The 27,003-nt window shown below is 35.7% G+C and overlaps 1 protein-coding gene across 4 annotated transcripts; it reads right to left on the reverse strand.

Moving 5' to 3' along the window:
* On the reverse strand, nt 1-26,231 carry CCDC196 (coiled-coil domain containing 196). 4 transcript variants are annotated; one of them, XM_044664835.1, is made up of 11 exons: nt 26,068-26,231; nt 25,813-25,968; nt 24,327-24,429; nt 23,485-23,535; nt 22,451-22,528; nt 21,523-21,582; nt 20,410-20,543; nt 9,428-9,477; nt 8,903-8,973; nt 7,052-7,073; nt 1-1,246 (listed from the first exon to the last, which is right to left on the reverse strand). In XM_044664835.1, the coding sequence occupies exons 1-9, from the start codon at nt 26,115-26,117 to the stop codon at nt 8,930-8,932; spliced, it is 726 nt and encodes a 241-aa protein (XP_044520770.1). In that variant the 5' UTR covers nt 26,118-26,231; the 3' UTR covers nt 1-1,246; nt 7,052-7,073; nt 8,903-8,929. The 4 variants fall into 4 exon arrangements, with proteins under 4 accessions (XP_044520770.1, XP_044520771.1, XP_044520772.1 ...); XM_044664836.1 differs by lacking the exon at nt 7,052-7,073; XM_044664837.1 differs by lacking the exons at nt 1-1,246; nt 7,052-7,073 and adding an exon at nt 8,391-8,586 and having other exon boundaries at nt 9,428-9,474.
* Between the last annotated feature and the right edge of the window lie 772 nt (nt 26,232-27,003).

Here is a 27,003-nt window from a genome sequence, read left to right on the forward strand (position 1 = left end):
TTTAGTAGAGTTTTTTTAGTTGGAGTGTTGTAGATTTTTTTTTAGAAGGTCTTCTAGACTAATTCTGCTTACTATAACTCATACTTTAAACTTGTTTGTAAATATGTTAGAGCCCCCAGTAAATGTGGTGGTGACTTTGAATTATCCCAATGAAGCAAAGCTATTTAAAAAAACTGTTCAACTCAGAAGACTCAGATGGATAGGCCTTTAATAAATGTTTAGCCCCATTGAGATAATGGAAAGAAACATAGGTGAATTCAACAAGACAACTTATATTTATATAGCCCCTTGTGTATGTATGTAAAAATACTTTTTATAAAAATATTTACAGATGGGAAATGATCTCTGAAAATGATTTCCTACATTTCAAACCAAGTAAAAAGAATAAAAGAGATACACTGCTTGTTACACATTACAAAATATCTAATTTTTTTCTTTTTATGAATGCAAAATTAAATTTTTTATTTCTCATATGAAAGGTGCTAGTTAAAAGATGTGTATTCTAGACCCAGATCTCCCACTGTTGGCTGAGAGTTTGGGCAAGTCAATACTCTGGACTTTAGTTTCCTTGTCTGTAAAATTAGGAGGTGGGTTACATGATTTCAGTTTATACTATAGCCATCTAATTCTATGTTTTAATGCAGAAGTAAGTCACTACCTATATTACATTTAATAAGGGCCTACTACAAACTAATGCTATCATAAGATCTTGGACTTTGTTTTTTACAGTCCTTAGCAGAATACTACATATGATAAAATCTAGTAAAATTGATTTGAGAATGAATATATTTAATTCTTAGCCAGTAGTTATATATCCCTGATATTTTAAGCTATACCTTTATGTAGCAAGTATTTGTTAAAATTGCAGGAACTTAGAATTTATTAATAAAATTCAATTCTGTATACACATTATATACATAATGCCAATGATCTCTGCAAAAATTCAGTATGCTCTAATAAAATATTACCAAAAAAACTTGTTGTTCCAATTATTAGTGAATTCCTTTTATTGATGGTTTTTAAGTGATTGTTACTGTATGAACTTGCAAAATGTCATCCAATGCCTAACATCTTTTTCTTCTTCCAAACTCGTTTCTTCTTCCTAAGAAGGTGCATTTTGACATCATTCCTGAATTCTTTCCGGAATTAAACGTATTAAATCAAAGTAAAATTATTTGAGAAATGAGAGGGAAGGTGAATCCTTTTATTCACAAATATCTTAGAAGTCTTAATGTAGAAAATTAACCTAGAAGTGAAATGAAAAGATATCTTTACATAAAGTTAGAATTGAATGAACATATTTTCTTCCCCTTCTAAAAAGGCACCTACAATAGAAAGTAGAGAATAGGATTATTCTGGCTGCCAAAGACTTAAAGTGGAGAAAAGATTCTAGTGTATAAATTCAATATCTTTCATTGGAAAAATTCTTCCCATAGATTGTGATTTGAGTTTTTCTAGAAGCAGTGATATTCATCTTGTTGAAAGAAAAGCACTTTGAAAACTTTAAAGAATTTTACAAATATTTGTGAATTAAGCCATATGTATACTCTTACTTCACCTACCTCTAATCATTAATCACATATTTTCAAGATTAAGGAAAATCACAGAATTTCAGAGTAGGAAAAGCCTATAGATGGGATAATGCTTTGTTATTTTTCTTTGATTGCCCAAATGCCTATCCTCACCAGCCTCTTTTCCTATCCCTTATACTCTCAAGTCACCCACCACAAGCCTCCAAAGGTAGCTTAGCTTGGACCTAGGGAAATTGTCACTCCCGTTGCACAAGAAAAATACACATAAAGTGTCCTAAGTTAGAACTTTGCATTCTCCCATTAAGACTGTCGTTAAACATAATAAATATGTTCTGTAGTACTATTCTAGGTAACATTATGGGGTTATAAAGATGTGACCTGGCCAGAAAACCACCATTTATAAAATTGTTTCTATGGTTATGAATTTCAATTATACATACAAAAATTTTTGAAGCATAACCCATTTGCAATTGAGGACTGGCTGCTAGGGTTTTCATTTCCACTGAATGAAATGGTGATATCTTCCATTATCATTGCTGTAATCTGAGTCTCCCAATTGCCCTTGAAGTCTATAGAAATTCTGTTTAGGAACAGTGATATGCAGTAATTCTTTCCAATTTTATCTGATGATAATTTGTCAGCAAATTGAGGTTTTCTTGGAGTTCTTGCTCTGGAGTGCTTCTGTCAGAGACTACTCCCTGGAACCATTCTTGTCCCTACACCCATTAATCTCACTCCCACTTGGGTACCTAATTGGAATAAAGGAAGGATGACCTCTAGCATTAGAGTATTTACTAGACCTTTTTATGCCAATGTTTAGTACTCTTTTTATCTCCTTATCATCATCAGTATAATCATCCTTATTCTTTGCAAAGAATTACCTAACATACAAAAAAATTATTTTAAGTATAACCCATTTGCACTTGAGAACTGTTAGTATTTTAATATCTACTGAACATAATGCTGATAATGCTTTCAGTTCCTATGCCCTTGATATCTATCTTGGTAATATTTTAGTAACCTAGGTCTATCTCAGCCTCTCTCACTATTTATAAAGCTTCACATCACAGAATCCTAAATTTAGAAGTGTAAGGAACCCTAAAGGTCATGTCATCCAATCCCTACCTTTTATGTTTAAGGAGAGGCTTTGAGAGATTAATTGATTAACCCTTGTAAGTCATTTACTAGAAAGTAATTAATAGAGACTAGATCTAAACCCAGCCCATCTGACTCCAAAATCTTTCAGGATTCATATTAATAAGTAAGGGAAAACTCTCTCAGAGGTAATGCTATTATCAATTTATGTATATTACCCAGATGAAAATGTTTTGAGAAGCACCAGTGACTTCCTCTGTGTCAAAATGGCTACCCAGAACAAAACAAAGCAAAACAAAAGCACCTTATTTTTAATAGCTAATGGCATATTCACTACAAGGTAGCGGGATGGCTCAATGAACAGAGTGCCTGGCCTGGAGTCAGGAAGACTCATCATCCTGAGTTCAAATCCCACCTCAGATACCTACTAGGATTTGTGGCCCTGTTCAAGTCGTTTGACCCTGTTTGCCTCAGTTTCCTCATCTGGAAAATGAACTGGAGAAGGAAATGGCAAACTACTCAAATACCTTTGCCAGATGGGATCATGAAGAGTCAGACATAACAAAAATAACTGAACTACTATCACTACATTGTTTACACAGAGGTAAAAAGGAAGATCAATCAAGGTGTATGAAGGAGTACCAGAGGTAAAGAGTATCATTACTGGATGTCCTGACCAGTGCCTAGTCTAATAGCCTTATTAAGAAAAGCTTAATTTTGAGGAATCTAAAAAAAAGGTGTCAAGAAAGCAAGCTCCTCTTTTCCCTCCCCAAAGATGATTTCCAGATGGCTGACTAGCAAATTAGCAATGCTGTGATCTAACATCACTCAGACTAGGATTGAATGAAATGTAGGAAGAAAAAAATAAAAATCAATCTAAAAAAGTAGAAGCATACTTTTCTGAGACTGCTGTGTTATTGGTGATAAATTGAGAGTCCCTTACCTATTAATATGAATACTAGAAAGACTGAAGACAGAGGGGCTGTATTTAGTTCTAGGTCTTCTAATTACTATCTAGAAGGTGATTTACATTGGCTAGTCGATTAATTTCTCAGAGTGACTCCTCAAATGTAAAAGGTAAGAATTGGATGGCATGAACTTTAGGGTTCCTTCTGCATTTAAATTTAGATGTTAGTTTAAACCCAAGCTTCAGATTAAATATAGTCTATCTCATAAAATCAATGCACAAAAAAACCACACTGAACATACCTCATTAAATGCCTCCTCCACCCTATTTCTGCCTTGTCAAATATTTGAATGTCATAATTTATATGGTCATATATGTATATTTCATTTTATAAATGTATGTTCAAACTAAAACTTTAAAATGTTACAAGGCAGAATAGATGAGGTATTTTTTATTGTTCTGAAAAATCTCATTTTACCATGTAATATAGTTAATTTCATATTTATCAATGTGCTGTTCCTTGCCTGGTTTACAGAGAAAACACTCCCTCCTTTCCTGGAACAGACTTGTTCTCCTATTTCATAAAATAAAATTCTAACACATGAAAGAATAGGCACAAAGCCCAATTCAGGCCTACTTGGAAAGTTGACACCTCTCCAAGGTGAAAGAGTGCCTATTCAAAACTTAGTTGTTATGAAAGAAATTGCAGCAACTCTTGCCTTTAACAGACTGTAGTCCTTGGTGACCACCTTCTTGACTTCAGGCTACTTCATACTCCGTATGTAACCACCTAACCTTCAAAAATTCAGTCGTATCCAAGCCAAGAACAAAAGGCCAAGAATACCAAGGAAATTAATGGGGGGAAAATATGAAGATAGCTTAGCTGTACCATATTCTCAACCATTAAAATAATCTGGAACTAGTTAAGAAACAAGTGGTGGATCGATGGAATAGATTAGGCATTCAGTACGCATAGTAAATGACCATGATAACATTGTGTTTGACAAACCTAAAGACTCAAGCTTTTTAAAGAACTCACTATTCTACAAAAACTATTGGGTAAACTGGATAACAGTATGAAAGAAGCTAGGCACAAACCATCACCTGACACCATATAACAAGATAAAGTAAAAATCTATGCATGATTTAGAAATAAAGGATGATATATTAGGGGAACATGAAAGAGTCTACTTGTTAGATCTGTAGATAAGAGAATAATATATGTCCAAACAAATACATAGAGAACATTACAAAATGTAAAATAGGTAACTGACTACATTAAATTAAAAAGATTTCACACAAACAAAAGCAATGCAAACAAGATTAGAAGGAAAACAAAAACAAAAAAGTTTTATAGTAAATGTCTCTGACAATGGCTTCATTTATCAAATATATAGAGAACTGAGTCAAATTTATAGGAATGTACAATGCATTCTCCAATTGATAAATGGACAAAAGATAGGAACAAGCAATTCTTAGATGAAGAAATTAAAACTATCTTTAATAATATTAAAAAATGTTCCAACTCACTATTAGAGAAATGCAAATTAAAACAACTCTGAAGTACTACCTCACACCTATCAGATCGACTAATCTGATGAAAAAAGGAAATTATAAATGTTGGGAGGAATGGAGAAAACTTGGGAAACCAACACACTCTTGCTGAAACTGTGAACTGACAGAACATTCTGCAGAACAATTTGGAACCATTCTCAAGAAACCATTAAATTGTGAATATCTTTTGACCTAGCAATACCATTGCTAGATTTTTATTCCAAAGAGATAGAACATAGGGGACAAGGACCTACTCGTACAAAAATATAGCAGCTCTTTTTGTAGTGACAATGAACTGGAAACTGAAGAGATGTCCATTAATTGGGAAATGGCTGAATGAATTGGGCATATGATTGTAATGGAATGTTATTGTGCCATAAGAAATGATGAACAAGATGATCACAAAAAAAAAAAAAAAAAACCCTGAGAAAGACTTACATGAAGTGATTCAAAGTGAAATGGGCAGAACCAGGAGAATGTTGCACACAGTGACTACAAATGTTTGATGATCAACTGTGAATGACTTAACTATTATCAGAAATGCAAGAATCCAGGATAACTCCAAAAGAACTCATGATGGCGAAAAAAGGCTATCCAACACCATAGAAGGAACTAATGGAGCCTGAAGGCAGATGGAAGCATACCATTCTTCACTTTATTTCCTCCATGATTTTTTCTTTAGTGTAGGCAATATATCTTCTTTCACAATGTGACAAACATGGAGATATGTATTATAGCACATGTAACAACTTCTATTATCTGCTGTCTTGGGGAAGGGGAAGGGACATGTGTGGGAGGAAGAGAACCTGGATTGTGAAATGTCAGAAAACAATTATAATTGTGTCATGAAAAACATTAAGATATTTGGGGGAAGCAGAGGAATTTGAATGCCCTGCTAAACTTTTCTTTGATTTCTGAGATAGCTATAAAACTTTAACCAGCAAGCAAGTTAACATGGTGCAGTGGATAGAGTATAGACCAGGAGTCAGAAAGACTTGGTTTTCAAATGAGAAAGTGATTTGATGGGTTCAAACTCAGGTCTCAAAGGTCCATTTTTATCTCTGAAGTTATGAATTCATTCTTTGATTAACAGAGCTAAGGAAATATGGTTCATAAAAGTTCTGGATGAATCTGAGCCTTTTATAATAATTTTATATGCATTTTTGGAATATTCAAATAGCACTTTTTCTCAGAAAAGGGAATCCAGATGTTTCCATTTTAAAATATTATGTCTAATGCTCTTGAAAGTAAATGAGAAATCAAACATAATTGTTGCCCGTGTTGTCACTTGCCTTCATTGTTCAGTCACATAGTTCTGCCAATAACCAGATTTCTGATCTTGAATTATTTAATTTCTCTAGATCTCTTATTTCTCTTTTCTATAAATTAAAGAATTGCTCTTTCCACCTCTTAAATTCCATGAGTCTGACAATTCCTTCTTTTGGGGCAAACATACAAAGTATAAAAAATAACATAGCATATGCTTTTAATGATCATTTTTAAGATACAGGCTAACTAACTTATGGTTTAATGAAAGAGCCCTGTACTGGCAGTCGGAAGAACTAGGTTCTGGTCCCAGGTATGTGACTTTAGACAAGTCATGTCTCTGAGCTTCAGTTTTCTCATATATAAAATTGACAGAATGGGACTCTTCCCAGCTCTTGATATTTTAAGACTTAACTGTTTAAGGGAGAATAAAGGCTCCTATTGGTTATTTTTTCACTGAAATGTTGCACCTGTACCTGTGGCTTTACTACCAGAATATACAAGAACCACCTCCTAAATTCAAAGTGCTTAGTCTAAATCAACCTTTTCTGGTAGGAAAAATGGAAGAGGGAATGCATAATTCACATTCAGTTAAAATGAGGGGGGGGATTATGTACTTTACAGAAATAAAGCACTAATTATCACTGCTTTTTGCCCATTTTCATCCTGTAACATACATAAATAGGTCATAGCATACCTGTAAAGGAGTCTTCCTGTACCTGTATGAATAGAGGAAAGATTTGGAGAGGAACTGGGTTTATATCCAGGTACTACTCCTTAATTACCCCAACATGAAAGTTCAAAGATCCAGTTGGTAGAATTCTAGTTCAATAAATTTGTTCCTTAGTTCTTTTGGTCTTATCAATATCTTCTCCCTGTATCAGTCATTTCTCAATCATTCCACCCCCAAACTAAACTTTCCTGCTATAGCAAAAAAAAAAAAAAACAATTAAGCAATAACATGTTACCCAAAACCTTTTTGCCCATGCAAACAATATTCTATCCTAGGAGTCTCCATTACCACCAAAATTCTCTACCATGAAGGAGAAAGTTTTTTTTCATTAACTCTTCTCTAGGAACTTCATTGTTTTTATTAGTCAGACTTCCTCTTAGAAATCTTTTCATTTATATTGTTGTAATCATTTTATTTATTTTTCTCTTGATCTTGCTTATTTTCACTTTGCATGAATTTATACAGATCTTTACATGTATTTCTGAATTTTCTATATTTGTCATTTCTTATTGTATAGTGATGCTTTATTATATTCACATATCATAATTTTTTAGTCTTTTCCAGTAGGCACCTATTTTGTCTCCAGTTCATTGCTGCCACAAAAAGAAATGCCATCATGAGTATTTTGATAGGTATTTTATACCTTTCTTAGTTGTTTTTTTTTTCCTTTCTTATAATACATGCACAGTAGTTGAGATTACTGGGTCATATGATAGGGACAGTTTAGTAACTTTTGTTGTGTATTCCAAAATGAAATCCAGAATGCTTGGGTTGCATTCTTTTCTACACCCAGTTTTTATTTCAGGAGCATTAATACCCCAAAATGTCACCTACATATGGAGGTTTCACAGGAACTAAATACTTCAGTATTTCATGCTCTTTCCCCCTAACTTCTTTCTCGTATTTCCTGACTTTTTAAATTTGTATTTTTGGAGACTGAGGGGGAAAATGTGCATTTTGTGAAAGAATTTAAGCCATTAATTACATCTAAGCTGACTTTGATTTAAAATTTAAAGGTTACTAAAATGACTGTAGTTTCTGGCATTAACTTTTTAAAATTAAGCTAACTAACCCTTCATTTTTTACTAAAGGTAAATCACTAAAATATAAAATTATATGTGCTATCAAAGCAAGCATTCTTTTATGGTATTTTTTTTACCCGTTTTCAAGAACTGTGCTTGGTGCAGTTGTGAATTATGCTAATGATTTTGTATACTGTGCCAAAATGAAAATTTATCAGCAACCCAAAAGTGGTTATTTAAACTGACAAAACATGACCTTCTACAGATAATAGCAGGAGAAAATTGCAGGGATGTTTTAATTAATACAAACTTCCAGGCCCAATTTTAAAGTCCAAAGCAAAGTTTAAACCACCTAATCTTCAGAACATCATCTGAACTTGGCAAAGCTTCAGCCTGGTGCAGATCCAGAGAAAAGAGCCTCACCAAACGGTCCTTAGTACCTGAGTCTTCCACTAAGATCTTCGCTCCTTAAACTCCCTGCAACCCAAAAATTTTGCCATAATTACATACAGTACCCTGACATTCCCTTTGTAGTATTAAAAATGTTTACAGAGTCAAAAAAGAAAGTCTTCACAGGTTGGGTAGTTTGTCTAATCATGAAAGACTTTGAGGAGACTAAATATGGGATTAGGATATGGTGAAGTATTGGAATCTTTAAAAAAAAAACCTTATCTTTTAAGTATCAATTCTAAGGCAAAAGAGAAGCAAAGTTTAAACCACCTTATCTTCCAGAACGTCAACTGAGCTTGGCAAAGCTTTAGCCTGATACAGATTCAGAAAAAAAGAGCCTCACCTGCTTACAGCATCATCCAGATTTTCCTTAGAATCTGGATCTTCTACTAAGGTCTCTGCTCCTTAAACTCCCTGCAACACATAAAAATTTTGCCATAATTACATAAAGTACCCCAACACTTCCTTTGTAGTATAAAAATATTTACAGTGTCAAAAAAGAAAGCCTTCAGAATGTTGAGCAGCTTGTCTAATAATGAAGGATTTTGAGGAGGATAAATATGGGATATCAAGATAAGTTCAAGTACTAGAGCCTATTTTTTTTAACCCTTATCTTCTAAGAATTTTTTTCTAAAGCAGAAGAGAGACAAGGGCTAGGCAGTTGGGTTTAAATGATTTGCCTAGGGTTACACAGCTAAGAAGTATCTAAGGCTAAATTTGAACCCAAGACCTCCCATCTCTAGGCCTAGGGATCTTTCCATTGTGCTACCTAGCTGTCCCACTTGAGTCTGTTTCAAAACCCCAAACCATTATCAAAATGGGTCCTAAAAGTATTTTTAAAAAACACATTGCAAATGAAAGTTCTCACCACATTCAGAGATTGATTTCTGCCCACTGCCGGAGGACCTGGAATACCTACTAAAGAAACATGAGGAAAAAGTGAGCTGCCTTTGAGAAAACAATTTACTTTTGAGTTTCAATGTTCTTTAAATTTTTTTAATTGACCCTGTGATTTCATGGGAATCAAAAGCTAACAGGTAAAGAACTCCTTTCCATCAATCAATTTACCAGTACAAACCAGTGCCCGTCTTGCATCTCAGTCTTAAGATTGTTGCCCAGGGCACTGAAAGATATAATAATAGCAGTAATAGGTAGATAGTGCAGTGTCATGGCTGTGGAATCAGGAAGACCATCCTACTGAATTCAAATCCAGCCTCAGACACTAATTAGTGTAGTGTAGCCTTAGCCTTTTTTTGCCTCAGTTTCCTCATCTGTAAAATGAGCTGAAGGAGGAAATGGAAAACACTACACTATCTTTGTCAAGGAAATCCCAAATGATATCATGACTGAAATGACTCTAAAACAATATTGATAATATGACTAAACAACAACATAGTTATCATCACAATTAAGCATTTGCATGGAATTTTAAGGTTTGCAAAATGCTTTACAAATATTATTTCAGTTTGTCCTCATAACAACCCTGAGATATAGGTTCTTTATAATCTCAATTTACAGATGAGGAAACTGAGGCTAAGAGACATGAAATGAATTGCCCAGGATCATATAGCTAGGAAAGTGTCTGAGACTGGATTTGAACTCAGGTCTTCCTGATTTCATGTCCAATACTATCCACTGCATCATATGCCTCGAGTAGATGTTCATGACTCCAAGGAACTCCAAGGACTATGTTCCATTCCCATTATTTATCATATGAAGATATATTCCTACAGAGTCATCTTTTATATTAGCATTGATATGAATTTATTAATTCTAATTAAATTAATTAATAAAACTTCCAGATATCTCAGAGTAACAGAATCACAAAATTAACAAGGAAACAGTGATTAAGCGCCTACTATAAACCAGATACCATACTAAACTTCTAGAAAAAATAACTTGCACTTTTTATGCTTTAAAAAAATAAGAAAATTACTCATTGTCTCCACTTATATGTCCCTCATTCTTCAACCCATTGCAATCTGGCTTCTAACATCATTACTGAACTGAAACTACTCTCTCCAAAGTTAACACTGATTTCAGTTGCCTAATCTTTTCATTCCTCATCCTTCTTGATCTCTTTTCTCACATTTGACACTTTTGTCTACCTATCTTTTCCTTCACAGTCTCTTCTCCCTGGGTTTTCATGATACTACTTTTCTTTTGATTCCCTTCCTAACTTTCTGTTCCTTTTTTCAGTCTCCTTTGGTAGCTCATCATCCACATCACTCCATGTAATTATTTGTGGACTTAAAGGCTTTGTTCCAGGCTTTCCCCCATCCCAGTCCTCCTCTCTGTACTGAGTTATTGTCAGTTCCTATGGGTTTTGTCACACCTATGCTGTGAGTTCTGCTGCAAAAGGGATGTGTTCAAGCAAATGCTTTCCCAGAGTTCATCAGTTGATGTTTTTGAACTTGAATTTCTAAGAATCCACCAGTTGGGGAAGGAGTATAGTGGGGCTGATCCTTCATGACCAAATAGCAAAAGTTATCATTATTAACATCCCAACTCCCACCTCTTTCAGTCTAGAACTGATGAACATGCCAATAAGACAGGAGAAGCCATTCATTTTCCCTTACTTACCTGTTAAAGTAGACCTGGTCTAACATCTACTAAGTCCTTGTCATGTAGGCTAGGCTAGTTTTTACCTAAAAGGCAATGAAACCATCCTTGATATATAATTGGCCCAGGGAACTAAAGCATGAATTATTGACAACTTTCTGGTTACCTAAGTATAAAAGTTCAGTGCATGAAGAGTCAAGAACTCTTAAAAACTAGACCCACACTTCTGATTAGGCAAATGTGGAGGCAAATCAATGTTGGACCTTGCTAAATATCCTTTCCATGCCAGCAGTATTCTCAACTTGTTCTGACCTAAGCCTTATTTACTGAACTCTTCCTGAGTTGGGCCTGACCCAGAATAGCTCATGTCCCTGTTAAACTAATGGATTATTTTTCCCCCTTTGGAGTAGTGGACTCAGGAGTAGAAGCTATATCTTTTGCAGCTAGCAGCTCAAGAACTAGTTTATTCATATCCAAATGAATGGTTTTCTCTCCCCCCATCTCCACCATCTTATTGCCCAATATTCTATCATTGCTATTGCTTTACTCTACTTTTTATGTAAGAGGAAATTTGATGATCATGAATCTTTATGTATGTCATTAAAACTGACACAAGTAGAGATTTGGGGCAAACTTTGGCCTTCTGTGATGCTGAGCCATGGGGGGAAATGAGCCCTCAATGATCCTCTCACTTCTTTGAGTCACCTCTTTCACACAATGCTTTAAATAAACAAAAAAATCCTAACCCTTCTCTTTTCCTTTACTTATCAAACTTAGCTCATTCTCAGTTTTAGCATTTGTGACAGTAGCTTTACAGGTTCATGGTTCATGCCAGAGTCTTATGTTCATCATCCATTATCCACCCTTGTTTCTATTTGTATATTTATCCTTTTTTAAAATTCAAATTGGTTGATTGGTAAATTTCTTTGTGCTTTCATGTTACTTTAGACAACTCCCATTTTCCCCCTCATTGAAATTGTTTTCCTTTGTATCTTCAAATTCCATTCTCAAGTGTTTCCTATTTCTTCCAGGCTAACTCCCCTCACTGAATTTTATTCCTTGGAATACTGTCTTTCTATGAACTCTTTAAAATCTATTCTCTTTAGATTGCATGCATGACTTTCCTCTCTCTTGTCCCAAAATGATAGGACTTTTTATGATTTGTTATATTACTTGTTATAGATGAAGTTATTATCAGCTTTACTTGTTAAGGATGAAGTTATTATCAGCTTTCTTCCCCATAGTTAAATCTCATTGAAGACAAATCTTTTCTACAAATCTCTACTTCTGTCAACATTAATAAATAAATAAAGATTAGTGGCCATCATATTGTCTTTTACATGAAGAAGGAATTAAGACTAAAGCAATGTAAGGGAATGGAGGAATGGTGGCTTCCTTTTAATATTCTTATCTTTTCCTCCCCAACAATCAATTCTTCTTTATCAGAGACAATCAGATAAAAAGCAAAATCTCCCTTGCTGGTCCCCTTCTGAAGAATGAGACTTTCATATTAACTCCGGTCAAGAATTTACTTCTTGTTCTGCTATTGGCACCAGTCCCCTTTCAAATTTCCTCATCTGTTTCCTCTTTCTGTTCATATGGTCTGTAGTATGCTCCGACGAAAAAAATTACTTGTTTCTATTTCCAATTATCTTTACTCAAATGCTTTCCCCTGTGCCTTATCCCTCTGATTCTTGGTTCCTCACTTAAAAAAATACTTAATCTATCTCACATAAGAATGAAATACAGGGACCACTCATGGATCTGATTCTACCACTCATTGATACAGTAGCTTTGACCTATTTTTTTTTCCTGACCTGGCCTTAGGGCCTGTGCTCTCTGGAGCTCACCATACAAGTGTAAGACTAAGAAGGAATCCCTACTATTTAGGTTTTAGCTTTATTGCAGAGCTCAGAACTCCCTAGCTGTAGCAAACTACCAGCTTCAGGCTCTGTCTCAGTAGCATGGATTATAGGCACATATCATCATACCCAGCACCTCACACCAATATGACAATACTCCACCTGTTTACTTTTCCTGTTTCTTTTAAATGAGGTGTGTCAATCCAGTCATATTCTTAAGGCTTAAAATGGTTAAAGGTCTTTTTTTAATCTTGTTGATGAAAATTAAAAATATATATGCATATATATATATATATTAACATGGTCAGTGAAAAATAAAAACAACCAAGTATCATGGGCAAGTAGATTTGTGATTTCACTGATATAGGGATCACCCAGGTAAGGAAATGCCCTCTAACAATTTAGGTTGGCAACTTTTCTGCAACTTAATAGTATTATGTGATTGCTTAGAACTCTAAGAATTTAAATGACCTGCCCAGAATCACAGCTCAAATAGCTATTAGAAAGCAAACATTGTTGATTTAGAGACCATCTCTCTATCCACCAGATGTGTCAAAGGGGAGGCACCTCTCAGTGTGACCCAAACAGATGAAAATGTAATTGGGAAATACTTAAATAAATAAACAAACAAACAAATAAATGAATGAATGAATAAACAAATAAACAAATATATAAAAATAAATGTAATAAAATATAGATAAAATATTTTTTAAACTAAGTTAATTCATAGCCTGCCAGGATCCTTATGTATGGATTGGTAGCCCCTGTTTCTGTTTGAGTCTGATACCACTATACTATGCCATGTGATCTCCTATACAAGTAAAAAACAAAAAAAAGATTAAATTTTAAGAGAAAGGAAATAGTGTTTTACTCATCTATTTCCAAATATGAACTATAAAATTATCTTAGATAGCATATGTATATATAAATATATATGATTGCTTAGAACCCAAATGACTTGCCCAGAATCACAGCTCAAGTAGGTGTTAGAAGGCAGACATTCTTGTAGCCACACTCTTTGTGGTGGCAAAAAAACTGGAAAATGAGGGGATGCCCTTCGATTGGAGAATGGCTGAACAAACTGTGGTATCTCTTGGTGATAGAATACTATTGTGCTGAAAGGAATAATGAACTGGAGGAATTCCATGTCGACTGGAACAACCTCCAGGAATTGATGCAGAGTGAAAGGAGCAGAACCAGGAGAACCTTATACATAAAGACAGATATACTGTGGCATAATCGAACATCATGGACTTCTCTACTAGCAGCAATGCAGTGATCTAGGACAATTCTGAGAGATTTATGAGAAAGAATGCTATCCACATCCAGAGAAAGAACTGTGGGAGTAGAAACACAGAAGAAAAACAGCTGCTTGAATACATGGGACAATGGGGACATGATTAGGGATGTAGACTATAAGCAATCACTCTAATGCAAATATTAATAATATGGAAATAGGTCTTGATCAGTGACACATGTAAAACCCAGTAGAATTGCTCATTGGCTATGGGAGGGAGGTGGGAAAGAACATGAATCATGTAACTATGAAAAAATATTCTAAATTAAATAAATAACAATTCCAAATAAAATAAAATGGAGAGGATTAAAAAAATAGAAGGCAGACATTCTTGATTTTGACATCATTTCTCTATCTACTAGAGGTGTCAAAGGGGAGGCACCCTTCAGTGTGACCCAAAGAGATGAAAATGTAATTGGGAAATGCATGCGTTTGTATGTTTGTGTATATGTATACATATACTCATACCAGATTCTTTTGGGGAAGGAAGGATGGCTTGAAGGAGAAAAAAGAAAATATAGATAAGATGGAAAGGAAAAGAACAAGAGGAAGAGAAAGAAAACAAAGAGAAATGAGACTGGGAGGGAGGAAGGGCTAAGGACTAGGAGGGAAGGGAAAAGTAGAAGTAGGTAGACTGTCCCCATTCAGGTTTATCCAATGGAAAAAAAAATGTTTACCTCCTGTTTTAACTGTAATTATCAGAACAAGAATATTTAATAGTCTTGTCTCAATATATTAGAGAGCTACCTATCTGCTTTTTATTTCTTAGATTTCAAAACTTGGTTTTTAAATAAAGATTTAATTTTCTAAGGACTTCTGGAAGGTTTTGCAGTGTGAAAAAATAAGTTAATTAACCATTTAATCTCAGTTTTAAATTCAAATTTCATCTGATTTCCCCCTTAACTTTTCCCTTTTACATGTCACATATAACTTTGTACTTCTCTTGCTTACTTATCATGTATTATTATTTTGTATTCTACATTATCTACTTATATATCATAACTTCCAGATATCTACCTTGCATACTTCTTTTAAAAGAAAAATCTAAATTCTTCAGTAAATTATCTGTTTGTGCAATATAAACTTTATGGTTGCAGAGCTCGTGTCTCATCTAAACTTTGTATGTCTCCCAGAACCTAGCATACGTCTCTATATAATACCAATGGTTCCAAACCCATGGACCTCCAGGGTTATTACAGCAGGGCTGGAAATCTATAAAATAAACCCACATGCCTTCTGTAGATTACAATATGGTATACAATATGTCTTACTGTTTTTCTCTACTGTATGTGGATTAGCAGTGTCATAAACGTAGGGCACTAAGTAGAGATCTGGAACTACAAAAATGAAAATGAAATATTATGATGTAGAAGTTACTATTTTGTTGGTTTCAGTTTTGATAAAATTTGGAGGAAGGAGAGACTTGGAGAGGGAAACCAATCAGAAGGCTATTATTATAGTCCAGGGGTGAGGTGATGAGGGCCCAAACTAGGTTAGTGGCAATGTGAGTGGACAGAAATGCATGTTTAGGAGAGTTGTTAGGAACATAGAAAATGACAAGATGGCTACAGATTCATCTATGTGCAGTGACTGAGAGTTGAAGACAACATAAATGTTGTGAGCCTATGTGACCAAGAGGATGGTAGTGAACTGAATAGAAAAATTTGCTAAAGGGAAGAATTTCAAGGAAAAACGATGCTTTCTGTTGGAAAGACTTCATATGTACATTTATGTATATAAGTTAATTGTACATTATATGCCAGGCATTGTGCTAACTGCCAGAACAAAAAAATAAGATGAAAAACATGTTTTTATAATTTGAAGGCAGGGATTGAGACAACTAAAGCCCAAGACACTAATGCATAGCAATATTCCATCCCGAGTTTTGCAGTTTACCCCCAAAATGGTAAGGATTGATGCTGTGCCAGACTTGAGGAAAGTGATTCTTCTCCTTCTACCAGAATGTTTCCTTATGTGAAAATGGAGGTGATAATTCTTGCTTTCTCCCAAAGCAAGGATACTGTGAAGATTAATGGAATTAGTAACAGAATTTGATCTCCTTTTTAAGACACCATTAATACAGCTTTGTTTTGCTAACCAAGTCACAAACACATAGTACTACTGCACTGCAACCAACCAGTACTTAACATTTTGGCAACATAGCAGAGAGGAAGATATGAGATAGGAGAATTTGGGTCAGGATCTGTGGGACCAATTGCCTTTTCTTCTTCAAGGAATTCTGCAAAGAGTTCATTCTTAGCAGTCTCTAGAGTTGAGGTGCTAAAAGCCAAAGAACATGTTAAGAGCCAGCTTCACAGAATGTCTGTGACTCCAGGAAATTCACTCATTTTCCATTAAGATAATTTGGGTTTGTCTTTCTCAAACTTTTCTATTTTTCTCTCCAATGGGTCTCAAAAATTTCTGTCTACCTATACAAGTATTCAGTGTAACTGGATCTGTGATCTCTCTGGCAAACAGGAATTGTCTCCTACCACTTTTGCTACACTTAACATTCACAGGGCTGGCCTTCAGGGAACTTTTCCAGTCTTGGGTGGGAAAGAGATTACAGTGGAAAGTATCCTTTTTTATACATAATGAGCCTTTAACCCCAACCCTTCTTTTCCTGGAGCATCCACCATCACCATTCCAGAATTTTGGGTGTCAGCTTCTGGCCATATTTTACTCAAGTACATCTGACTCAAAGATTTGAGTTCCTTGATTGACTAGATCTGGAATAGCTGAGAACTCAGGTTCTTTTATTTATTTGTTTGTTTGTTTAGAACCCTTACTTTCCATCTTAGAATCAATAGTGATAAGAGCTAGGCAATGGGGGTTAAGTGACTTGCCCAGAGTCATACAGCTAGGAAGTGTCTAAGGTCATATTTGAACCCAGGACCTCCCATCATACAGCTAGGAAGTGTCTGAGGTCATATTTGAACCCAGGACCTCCCATCTCTGGACCTGGCTCTCAATCCACTGAGTCACCTAGATGCCCCCTCAGGTTCTTTTAAAAGAGATCATTATCTTTCTCTATAACCTCACCCTTCTCCTAATTCCCTTTTTCTGTGGAAAGCAACACTATCCATCCTTTCCAGTTGTTAAGCTTCTCAAGTTCAAAGTTGTTCTTAATTTCTCCACTTCTCTCAACCTCTATTATCCAATCAGGGGCCAAATCTTGTCAGTTCTACCCCACAATATCTTTTTCATCCAATCCTTCCACCATTTACATGGACGCCACCTAACTTCAGACTTTTATAATCTTGGCCTGAACTATTATAGTATACTTCCAGTCTCTTCCCTCTTCTGTCCATCCTTCAACACGGAATCCAAATTGTGATATTGCTAAAGCATAGATTCGATTATGTTACTCTTCTCTTCAATAAGTCAGTTGCCTGAAGGATAACATACAAACTCCTTAATGTGGCATTTAATGCTCTTTATCGTCTAGACTCAGGCTTAGATTTCCAAGCTCATTATATAATTAGCCCCTCTTATATATTGGCCTTCCTCATACTCCCTAAGTTCTAGTCAAACTCACTCTATTTACTCTGCCCCTGTCTCTTATTACTTTCTTCATAAGATCCTCCATGATTCCCTCAGTTGTTAGTACTCTTTACCTTTATTACTTTGTATGTACTTTATATTTAAGTTCTCTGTGTCCTATCTGTTAGAAGGCATGCCCCTTGAGGGCAGAAACTGCTTTGTTTTTGACTTTTTGTTTCCCAGTGCTTTGCCAAAAGTAGGTGATTAGTAAATATTTAGTAAGTTGACTTGAATATTATGAGTTCTCAGCTCCTACTAGGGCTCATCCTTCAGTTGTATTCCAGCAAATGCAAGGATTGTGTATATGTAAGAATATTTCTGATTTAGAATCATAAAATTTCAGAACAAGAAGGAACTTTACCAGAACATGCAGTCCAACCCCTCATTCTACACAAGAAAAATGAGGTATAGGAGGTTAAAATGCCCAGAGGCAGAACCCGGATTGAACCTGGGTCTCCTGCCTTTTAATGAAGGAGAAAACAATTTCCAATATTTCATTGTATTCTCATTTTAGATAGGAAAAACTAGATTCCATGGCACCAAAGATAGTTATTTCCCTACATGCCTATGATCATACTTGTTATAACTATAAAAAGTGTGGTCCACAGAGGGTAATTTTTATATGCATTCATTCATTCATCAAACATGCATAAAAAGAAAAGCACCAAACCCTTCCAAGAATACAAAAAGGAAAATTTGAAACTGTGTGGTCCTCTGGTAAGGCCACCACACATTTTGGTGGAGTGGAGTACAGGGCATAGAGTCAGGAAATATTTGGGTTCAAATCCAATCTCTAATATTTGTTTGCTATGTGACTCCTGGTAACTTGACACAACTCTTTTGAACCTCAGCTATTACTCTAAAATAAGGGTATAATAAATACCTACAGTACCTACCTCACTGAGGTAACTGATAAGGCAGGGGTATTGAGAAAGAATGCTTAACTAAGAATCAGAACTGTGTTCTAATCCTAGCTCTGGCAATCAGCTTGTATGACCTTGAGTAGTTCATTTCATCTCTCTGGGCTTTAGTTTTCCTCATTTATGGAATGGTAGAGGGGTAGGAGGAAGGAACTGGATTATCTTTAAACTTTCTTCCATCTCCAAAACTCCCTGATTCTAAGAGTGTATTTGTTTTGTGAGTTCATTACCCACTGCTGATTCTCCTAGCTAGCAAAAAGGAAATTCTTGTAGAATGTCCACTTTAGTAAGGTGCTAGAAATAACAATTCACATTACCCAGCAGATCACATATACTCAATCATATTTCCTGGAACTAAAACAGTATTTTTTCCTTAACATTACTACATATTCAAGTCTGGCCACCAGACATTAACCTTAGCAGAATTTTTTCAAAACAGTTTATGGACTTTGGCAACTACCAGACTTCAAAGAGAAAAATAACTTGGAAATTCCCCCAGGTATCTTATCAATATTTGCATTTGTATGGAAAAGTCTAATCCAGGTTTCTCTATAAAACATCAACAGTTATGCCAGTCATTTGATTCTGACAACACTGCTTTGCTTTTCCTTCTAAATCCTTGATACCTTATCTTTAGTTCTTTTGTGATCAGTTTAAAGATTGTAAAAAAAATTAATTTCCCATACTAATAATATTAATCGTTCAATATTTCCATTTCCATTTCTACAAAGATTTATGAAATACCTACAACGTATGGTGAACACTGTGCTGGGCACTGAGGGAGAGAGAAAGTTTAAAGTACTATGTTATAAGTCTAAGATGAAAGGACAAGCAAAAGTACAAAGCAATATAGTAGTCCTTCGTAGCTATTTGTAGGCTTAAGAACTTTTTCTCCTTTCCCAAGCCATTCCTTAACTCTGACATAGTAAACTCTTACATATAAGGAATGTCTAGGGCTAGTGAAACAAAGACACATTTATTACTATCCTATCTATGGATTTCCTTTGGACTTCTGCTAGTGAATTGCATAGTGGACTAAAGATCTGGGAATTCAACAACTCTGGTGGCCATCCAAACTCCTGCCTATTATACCTTTTAACTGAAGATCACAATGATATAATAGATAAAGTGCTAGATTTGGAGTCAAGGAGGCCTTGATTTGGAATAAATGTACTTGCTCTGTGACCCTAGGTAAAGTCATTTACCTTCTCTCTGATCCTTAGTTTCCTCATATGTAAAACAGAGATAGAAATAGTACCTATACCTCCATAGGTTTGTGGTGAGGATCAAATCAAATGACAAACTACATTGCAAACTTTAAAACTTATATAAAATATAAACATCAACTATTGATATCTTAGTTTTGGATCCCAGAGGCAAGAATTTTTCCCAAGTTAGGATTCTCTAGTCTGTTACAAAACCCTAAATTACCAACTCCTTCCTCTGAAATACATTTACAACATGGCAGTGAGGTAGCACAGAGGATAGAGCTCCAGGCCTGGAATGGAGAAGAACTGGGTTCAAATGTGGCCTCAGATACTTACTAGCTGTGTGACTCTGGGGAAGTCACTTAACCCTATTTGCCTAGTCCTTGCCTTCTAATAGAGTTGTTATTAAGGCAAAAAATAATGGTTTGAAAAATACACTTATCCTAATCTCCACTTACCTTGAGGTACTATGAAATTTGGAGCAGTCTTCAGATGTCTCCAAATTCTCACTCAGATCATGTAGTAAAAGGTCATTTGCCTGAGGGTTCATCATTGTATCGATGTTCTCCTCAATCACTTTACCATGAAGTTCCTTTTGGAAAAAACAATAATTAGCGAAATACTTAGTTACTAGTTACTTCTCTAAACCCACTTCCTAACTACTGATTGCTACTCAAGGATTGCCAACAATTGCTTCACAGCACCAGAGAAATGGGTTATTATTCATTCCTTACTTAGACAAAAGAAATGAACAAGAGAAAAGATGTAATTAGTCCAAAATTATTCAATGACTAACATCATGAAACTAAAAACAGAACCTTTTTGACTCTCAATCTAGCATTCTATCATTAAATTGTTTAATAATCCCGTAAAGAATTACTTGTCTCTATACCTTTATCTGGGATTAATGGCACAGTCTATTTTATTGATGAACCCATTACCAACCACTCACCAGGTTACCCAAGTACTGCGCTAAAGTTTAGGAGACAGGATCATAGCATCATAGATTTGGAGTTTAAAGAGACCTTAGAGGTAATCTCAAACTCTCTCAATTTATAGATGAGGAAATTTAAGGTCCAGAAAGTTAGTGTCTTGCCCTTAGTAAACAAGGGCAGAGTAGGGATTTGAATCCATGCCTTTTTTGTCAAATCTAGTCTTCTTTACATATCAATCTTCTCCTGGAAGGAAAATAATAAAGGAAAAAGAAAAGGCCTCAAAATAGACACTTGGTAGAGTTCCTATAGATAGTAAGTAACTGGGACAAGGACATCAGAGCCTGGGAAGCATGTCAAAAGGATAAAGTGCTCTAAAGGCAAGATTTACTCACTTTACATTTTCGTATAGGGCCATTCTTAGACTCTAGAATCCTCTTTGGAAGTTATTTTCCCCCTTTGTGCAGTGGACAGTTTTACTACTTTTTAAATAAAATTCAGGGATGAAGAAAATCTGTAGCTACTGGCAAAAAATAGTTGTGTTTTTAGTGAATATGAGGTTCATCACAGCCAATAATTTGAAGGTGCTTTGATAACTCTAAATTAATACCCCATACCCATAGTCAGGAGAGTTGATACCTGAAGTTTGTCAGGTTCCCGTTGAAAGGTGATCATATCCTTTTGCCTCTGAAGCTTGTCCTAGTGAAAGCAAGAGTCTCTTGGTGAAAAATTACCAAAAAAGATTAAAGATCGCCATAATCTATGAAACTCCCACAGTACAATGGCCAATAGGGATAGACCAGTGGCTCTTTAGCTGTCTATGAATGTGTTTGTTTTTTTGGTAAATTTATTATAATAATGCAGTAGAATAATTTCAAATGGCAAAAACCTAATGAATTAAATTTGTTTTCTTTGAATTAAGACATTACAGGAAAAATTTAATTGTACAATGCATCAAAGGCACCTCTAATAAATTTTCAGTAACAACCATATACCACTGTCCACTGATACATTGTGGAGTCACAATGATTGGGACAGACTCTAACACTTCACCTTAGATCAGATATTCCAGAAGCTTACAGAATTACTGGTCAATGAAATACAATGTACAAGAAAAAGCCGAGTCTCCTGGGAAAACTCAAATCTATTTGGGAGCTCACTTTAATTGCTGTGAGTTTTGTCTTATTGAAGCAGTCAGATTCCCTCTGAAGTTATTTTCTGACCACCAAATCACAAACACTAAGAAAGGAATCACTGCTTTTCTTACCTTCTTCTCTTTCTCTGTATATGATGTTTCCCTTCAGTTCATCCTAGGTAGTAAGGGAATTAGGGAGCCTGGGATGAAAGAACAACACTAAGGGGAATGGAGAACCTAGAAAAGGGGTGTAGTCAGTGGCACTGCCACTCCCTATACATAGATATAGGTGAAGCAACAAATCTGATAACCAGCAAGATAGCTAAACTTTATTTCTCTGCCTACTCAAGGTGATCCTGTCTCCCAGCTTCATGCTTTTAGCATGTTGTATTAAAAGATTTGAGAATTCTGAACAGCATATAGTACACTTGCCTTTAACGCTTTCATTTCTGCCTTAGTTTTGAGTAGCATTTCTTTCTGTTGACAACGATGCTCATCTTCAATTGCTTGCTAATGGAATTAAAAAAAAACCAACAACTTTACATTGGTGATTTGGAGGTACAGAAAGATGGGCTTAAGGTTTCAGTTTTTCTACTAGAAGACACTTTTTATCCAATATCTCTCTTAAGTAGAAACCAGAATGAAAAAGTTTCTTCCATCTTTGCCTCTCTTTTTCTAGAAAGAAATGGAGAAGTGGAATAGACAAAAGCTAGGGAATATGAATTACCTTCTTCTTTAGAAAACATTTCAAAATTCTGGAGGAGCTGGGACCTTCAGAAGAAATATCCTCTCACATCTTTGAGTGCATTTTCTCTAAAAGACTTCAGAAACCAAATTCTATTTACAATTAGTGGAGTTTAGTGCTGTCTATGACCTGACCTCAGTGGCATCCAAATTGTTCGTTAAAAGATAGAGTGATAAGTATTAAAAAGTCAAAGCCTCCTGAGGACATAGGTCATTTCTGGCCAGAGAATTAATACATAAAGTGCATGAAAACTTCCATTCCCTGGAAACAAATTAAAGTTCTTTTTTGACACAGACACAGAGTTGGGGCTTAATAAGGAAGGAATTAAGCCATTTATTAAGCAGCTATTATGTTCCAGGCACCATTAAGAACTTTACTAATATTCTCTGGTTTGAGACAATAACTCTGTGAGGTAGGTGCTATTATTAACCCTATTTTACATTTGAAGAAACTGAGGCAGGTAAAGATTAAGTAACTTGCCTAGGATCACACAGCTAGTAAATTTCTGAGGTTAGCTTTAAATTCAGTTCTCCCTAACTGCAAGGTCCAGTGCTCTATACTCTATGCCAACTAGATGTCAATGCTTATTTATTGATTACTGAACCTTGGATTAACCTAAGGCTTTTAACTTAATAAGTTAACTTTTTTGTACCAAATGTCTCAGGAATTAATTTACCATGATTTCAGAAGGCCCTAAAATGTTTTACTCTAGCTTTCTTACCTTGTTCCATAGCAAATCCATTTCTCTTCGAAGCAACATATTTTTTCTTTCCTATAGAGAAATATAAAGTGTTTGTTCTACTCCACATGTGGGAAGTGAAATGGGAAAGGGCACAGCAGGATAAAGAGGGGTAGAAAAGGGAGGGCAGGGTGGATCAGTAGGGTGGAGGCTGGAGGCTATGGCAATAAAGAAAGGCAAAGGAATAAAAAATTCCAAAAAAGTTAGAAATGAGTTTGGTAATCTTAAAGAAACAAAATTAAAGTTACTAGACAGGAAATCAGATTTAAGAGAAAAATACCAACTTAAGTGCCTTTTAACTTCCTCTTCCTTTTGATTTGTTGGACAAAAAGGCAGAGTGGCAGTTCTATAGCACTAAATCATAAATCTCCTTTATAATGTTAAAAAAATAAAAACCCCATATATTGCTGATTCATTTTTCAATGCCTTCAACACTTCTAATAGTGAGTTCTCCACCCCCACTCCCCAGGGAAATTTTCTAATTGTGGTGAGATGTGAAGTGCTAATATGCTTGTGTCTTTTAAATCCTGACAGTTAATTGAGGAAATCACAAAGAAAATCAAAGTAGTCTTGCAATACTTAAGCCCCTTTGCCTTTATATCTGTCCTTTGTGAGTCACCATGGGTTTTCTGTACTCAAAACAATTTTATAAGGGTATATGTGTAAAACATCCACTATGATCATAGAGACTCAACACACTACAAGGCAAGCTTATGACCCATCTAGGCCCTACACTGTCAGAGTTAAGTCAGCCTCCATAACTGGTACCATGAACCCTCCAAACCCTGCCCAGGATTCTATTTTCCAACTCTACACCCTCTTACCAGGTTCTGTTTTAGCTCTTCTGCTTCTTGGATCATCTCTAGGACAATGGTATCATCAGAATCACCCCCTTTAGCTACCATGATCTGCCTCATGATCTGTAGACTAGAAGGTAGGGATAGGGAGAAGGCATTCAATAAAAGCATTCTGCACAGAAGAGAAAGCTTAGCTACTTGGGACTGAAAGGTCCGTTGCAAAAGAAATGGTATCAAAGCTGGACTATTAAAAGAGCATTGGAAGTACCTCTGGAAATCATCAATTCTTCATAATTAATGAGATTCCTGTCTTGGTTTATATATTCACACTGAGGAAGTAACCATCTATCCATCCCCTTAAGTCTGCTTGTTCTTTCTGGATTAGGTCTGCGATCTCATCAGTGTGAGGAACACCTTCTTGAAAATTTCCACCACAAATGCAGATAGGCAATTTGTAATTTGTAGCATTAGAGTAAGGGTTCCCAACCTTTTGTGTGTGTGGGGGTGTCATGGAGTCCTTTAGCAGTCTGGAAAAGCCTAGGGACTCTTTCTTAGAACAAGTTTTCAAAAGTATAAAATAAAATGCATAGGATTCAAAATGAAACTGATCACACTGAAATCATAATGTAATTATTTTCCTATGTAAGTTTTAGAAACCCTTGAAATCTAATCCCTAGCCATAGAATGTTATCTGAAGGCGCTGAGAGGTTAAGCGAGTATTGGAACATTTACCACATAACATAATGTGTTAGAAACTGGATTTGAAACCAGTTCTTTCTGACTTCCTATTGCTGGTCCTCTGACCACAATGCCATGATTTCTCTCAGATTTCTCCTTAGGACACAAGATACTGCTAGCATGTCCCACTCTCTAGAAGAGAGGACCTTATGAAAGGCAGAGCAATTGTATTCTTGGGTACTGTGCTTGTCTTAAAGTGAAAATGTCTGTTCTTGAAAGGGGCAGCTACACGACCCTGGGCGAGTCACTTAATGAGTCTGCCTTAATCCACTGAAGAAGGAAATGGCAAACCACTCCTGTATTTTTGCCAAGAAAACCCCATTCAGGGTCACAAAGAGTCAGATAAAACTCAACAAGAAGAAGATAGGGACAAGCTTCTCAAAAGAACTTTCTCCTGCCTTCCACTTTACATCATTCTTTTTTTTTTTTGATAGTATTTAATTTGGGAATGCCTGCTTAGAACACTTAGGCTATCTCTGGCTATCATAATGACAAGAATGTGCCCCTCATCCCAACTTCTTTTTTATGGAGTTATGCCAGGGTGCCCAGGAATCCTTCTCCATCTTCATTCCAGCTCTCAAAAAAATGGAACTATTGGCAGCTTTCTGATTAGATTGGAAGAAGCTCCAAAGCTTTTTTCTACATGCCTGGGACATTTTTGTGTGTGACAATTTTGTTATTCCCACTTCCTCTTTAAAAATAAAGTACTGCCCACTCCAAGGATTCAAAGGTTCTCCAGCCTTTTTTCCCCCCTTTACCCTCAGGGAATTTTTACCTCTTTTGTTTTTCCTCTAAATTTGTCATTAAGTTCTGGAGTAAGGTGCCATTCTTCTCTTCCAAGGGTTTCAGTATTTCCACCAACTCCTCTTTTCTTATTTTCAAGTCCTCATTTAATTCCTTTAGGTAATTGTCTTGCACAGTAGAACTTCTCCTGAAAATACCATTAATATTATTCTTTTACTTGGAAAAAATGTGGAAATAATCTCTTCCCCTACCTTTTACCTAAAAATAATTCCCACCAAAGATTCACCTTGCTTTAGACTGTAGCAGACTTCTGGCAGACTTTGTGGTACTGTTCATCTTGAAAGTGTATGTAATTCCATTCAACCCTGGAAACAAAAACAGCTTCTTCAAAATCTTTTTCTTTTCCCCCACTAGTTAAGCCATCTTCCCTTTAATGTTGCTGCTCTTTGTCCTTTGCTGTCCTAGACCAGTTAGTTATATAGTTTGAGGTCACAATGCACCAAAGGCAACAATGCCAACAGTTTTGTTGAACTTTAGAATTACTTGCAGCTTGTTTCCCAGAGATGCCCCATGTACTTTGTTCTGTCCTTTCCTTAAATAGATATCCTAGTATCATATATATATATATATATATTCAAAGCTATCTATCCTGTCTATCTCTTCTCTACCAATCCTTAAAGTAGAAAACATTTTACTCCAATTATTATGGAATTCCTATTCTTATTGATGCTGAAAGTAACTCTCTCTCCCTTCTACCATCTATCCCTTCCTTCCCTCCCTTTCTCCCACTATGTCTTCCTTTTACTTCCTCTGTTCCTCCCTTTCTCCCTTTTCTCTCCCTTCTTCCTTCCCTCCTTCTCTCTGTCCCTTCCTCACTTTTTTTATTCTTTCCCTCCTTTCTTTTCTCCCTTCCTCTCTCCCTTCCTTACTCCCCTTTTCTCTTCCTTTCCTCTCTTCCCTTCTCCCTTTCTTCCCCCTTTCCTCTCTTATTCGTTCCCTCCCTTTGTCCCTCCCTCCATCTTCCTCACTCTATCCCTTCTTTTCTTCCTTCCCTCTTTTCCTCCCTTCCTCCTTCTTTCTTTTTTCTCTCTCTCTTTCTTTCTTTTTTCTCTCTTTCTTTCTTTCTTTCTTTTTTTCCTTCCTTCCTTCCTTCCTTCCTTCCTTCCTTCCTTCCTTCCTTCCTTTCTTCCTTCCTTCCTTCCTTCTTTCCTTCCTTCCTTCT

Source organism: Gracilinanus agilis, chromosome 2, assembly GCF_016433145.1.
Source record: "Gracilinanus agilis isolate LMUSP501 chromosome 2, AgileGrace, whole genome shotgun sequence".
In the NCBI taxonomy this organism is placed as follows: domain Eukaryota; kingdom Metazoa; phylum Chordata; class Mammalia; order Didelphimorphia; family Didelphidae; genus Gracilinanus; species Gracilinanus agilis.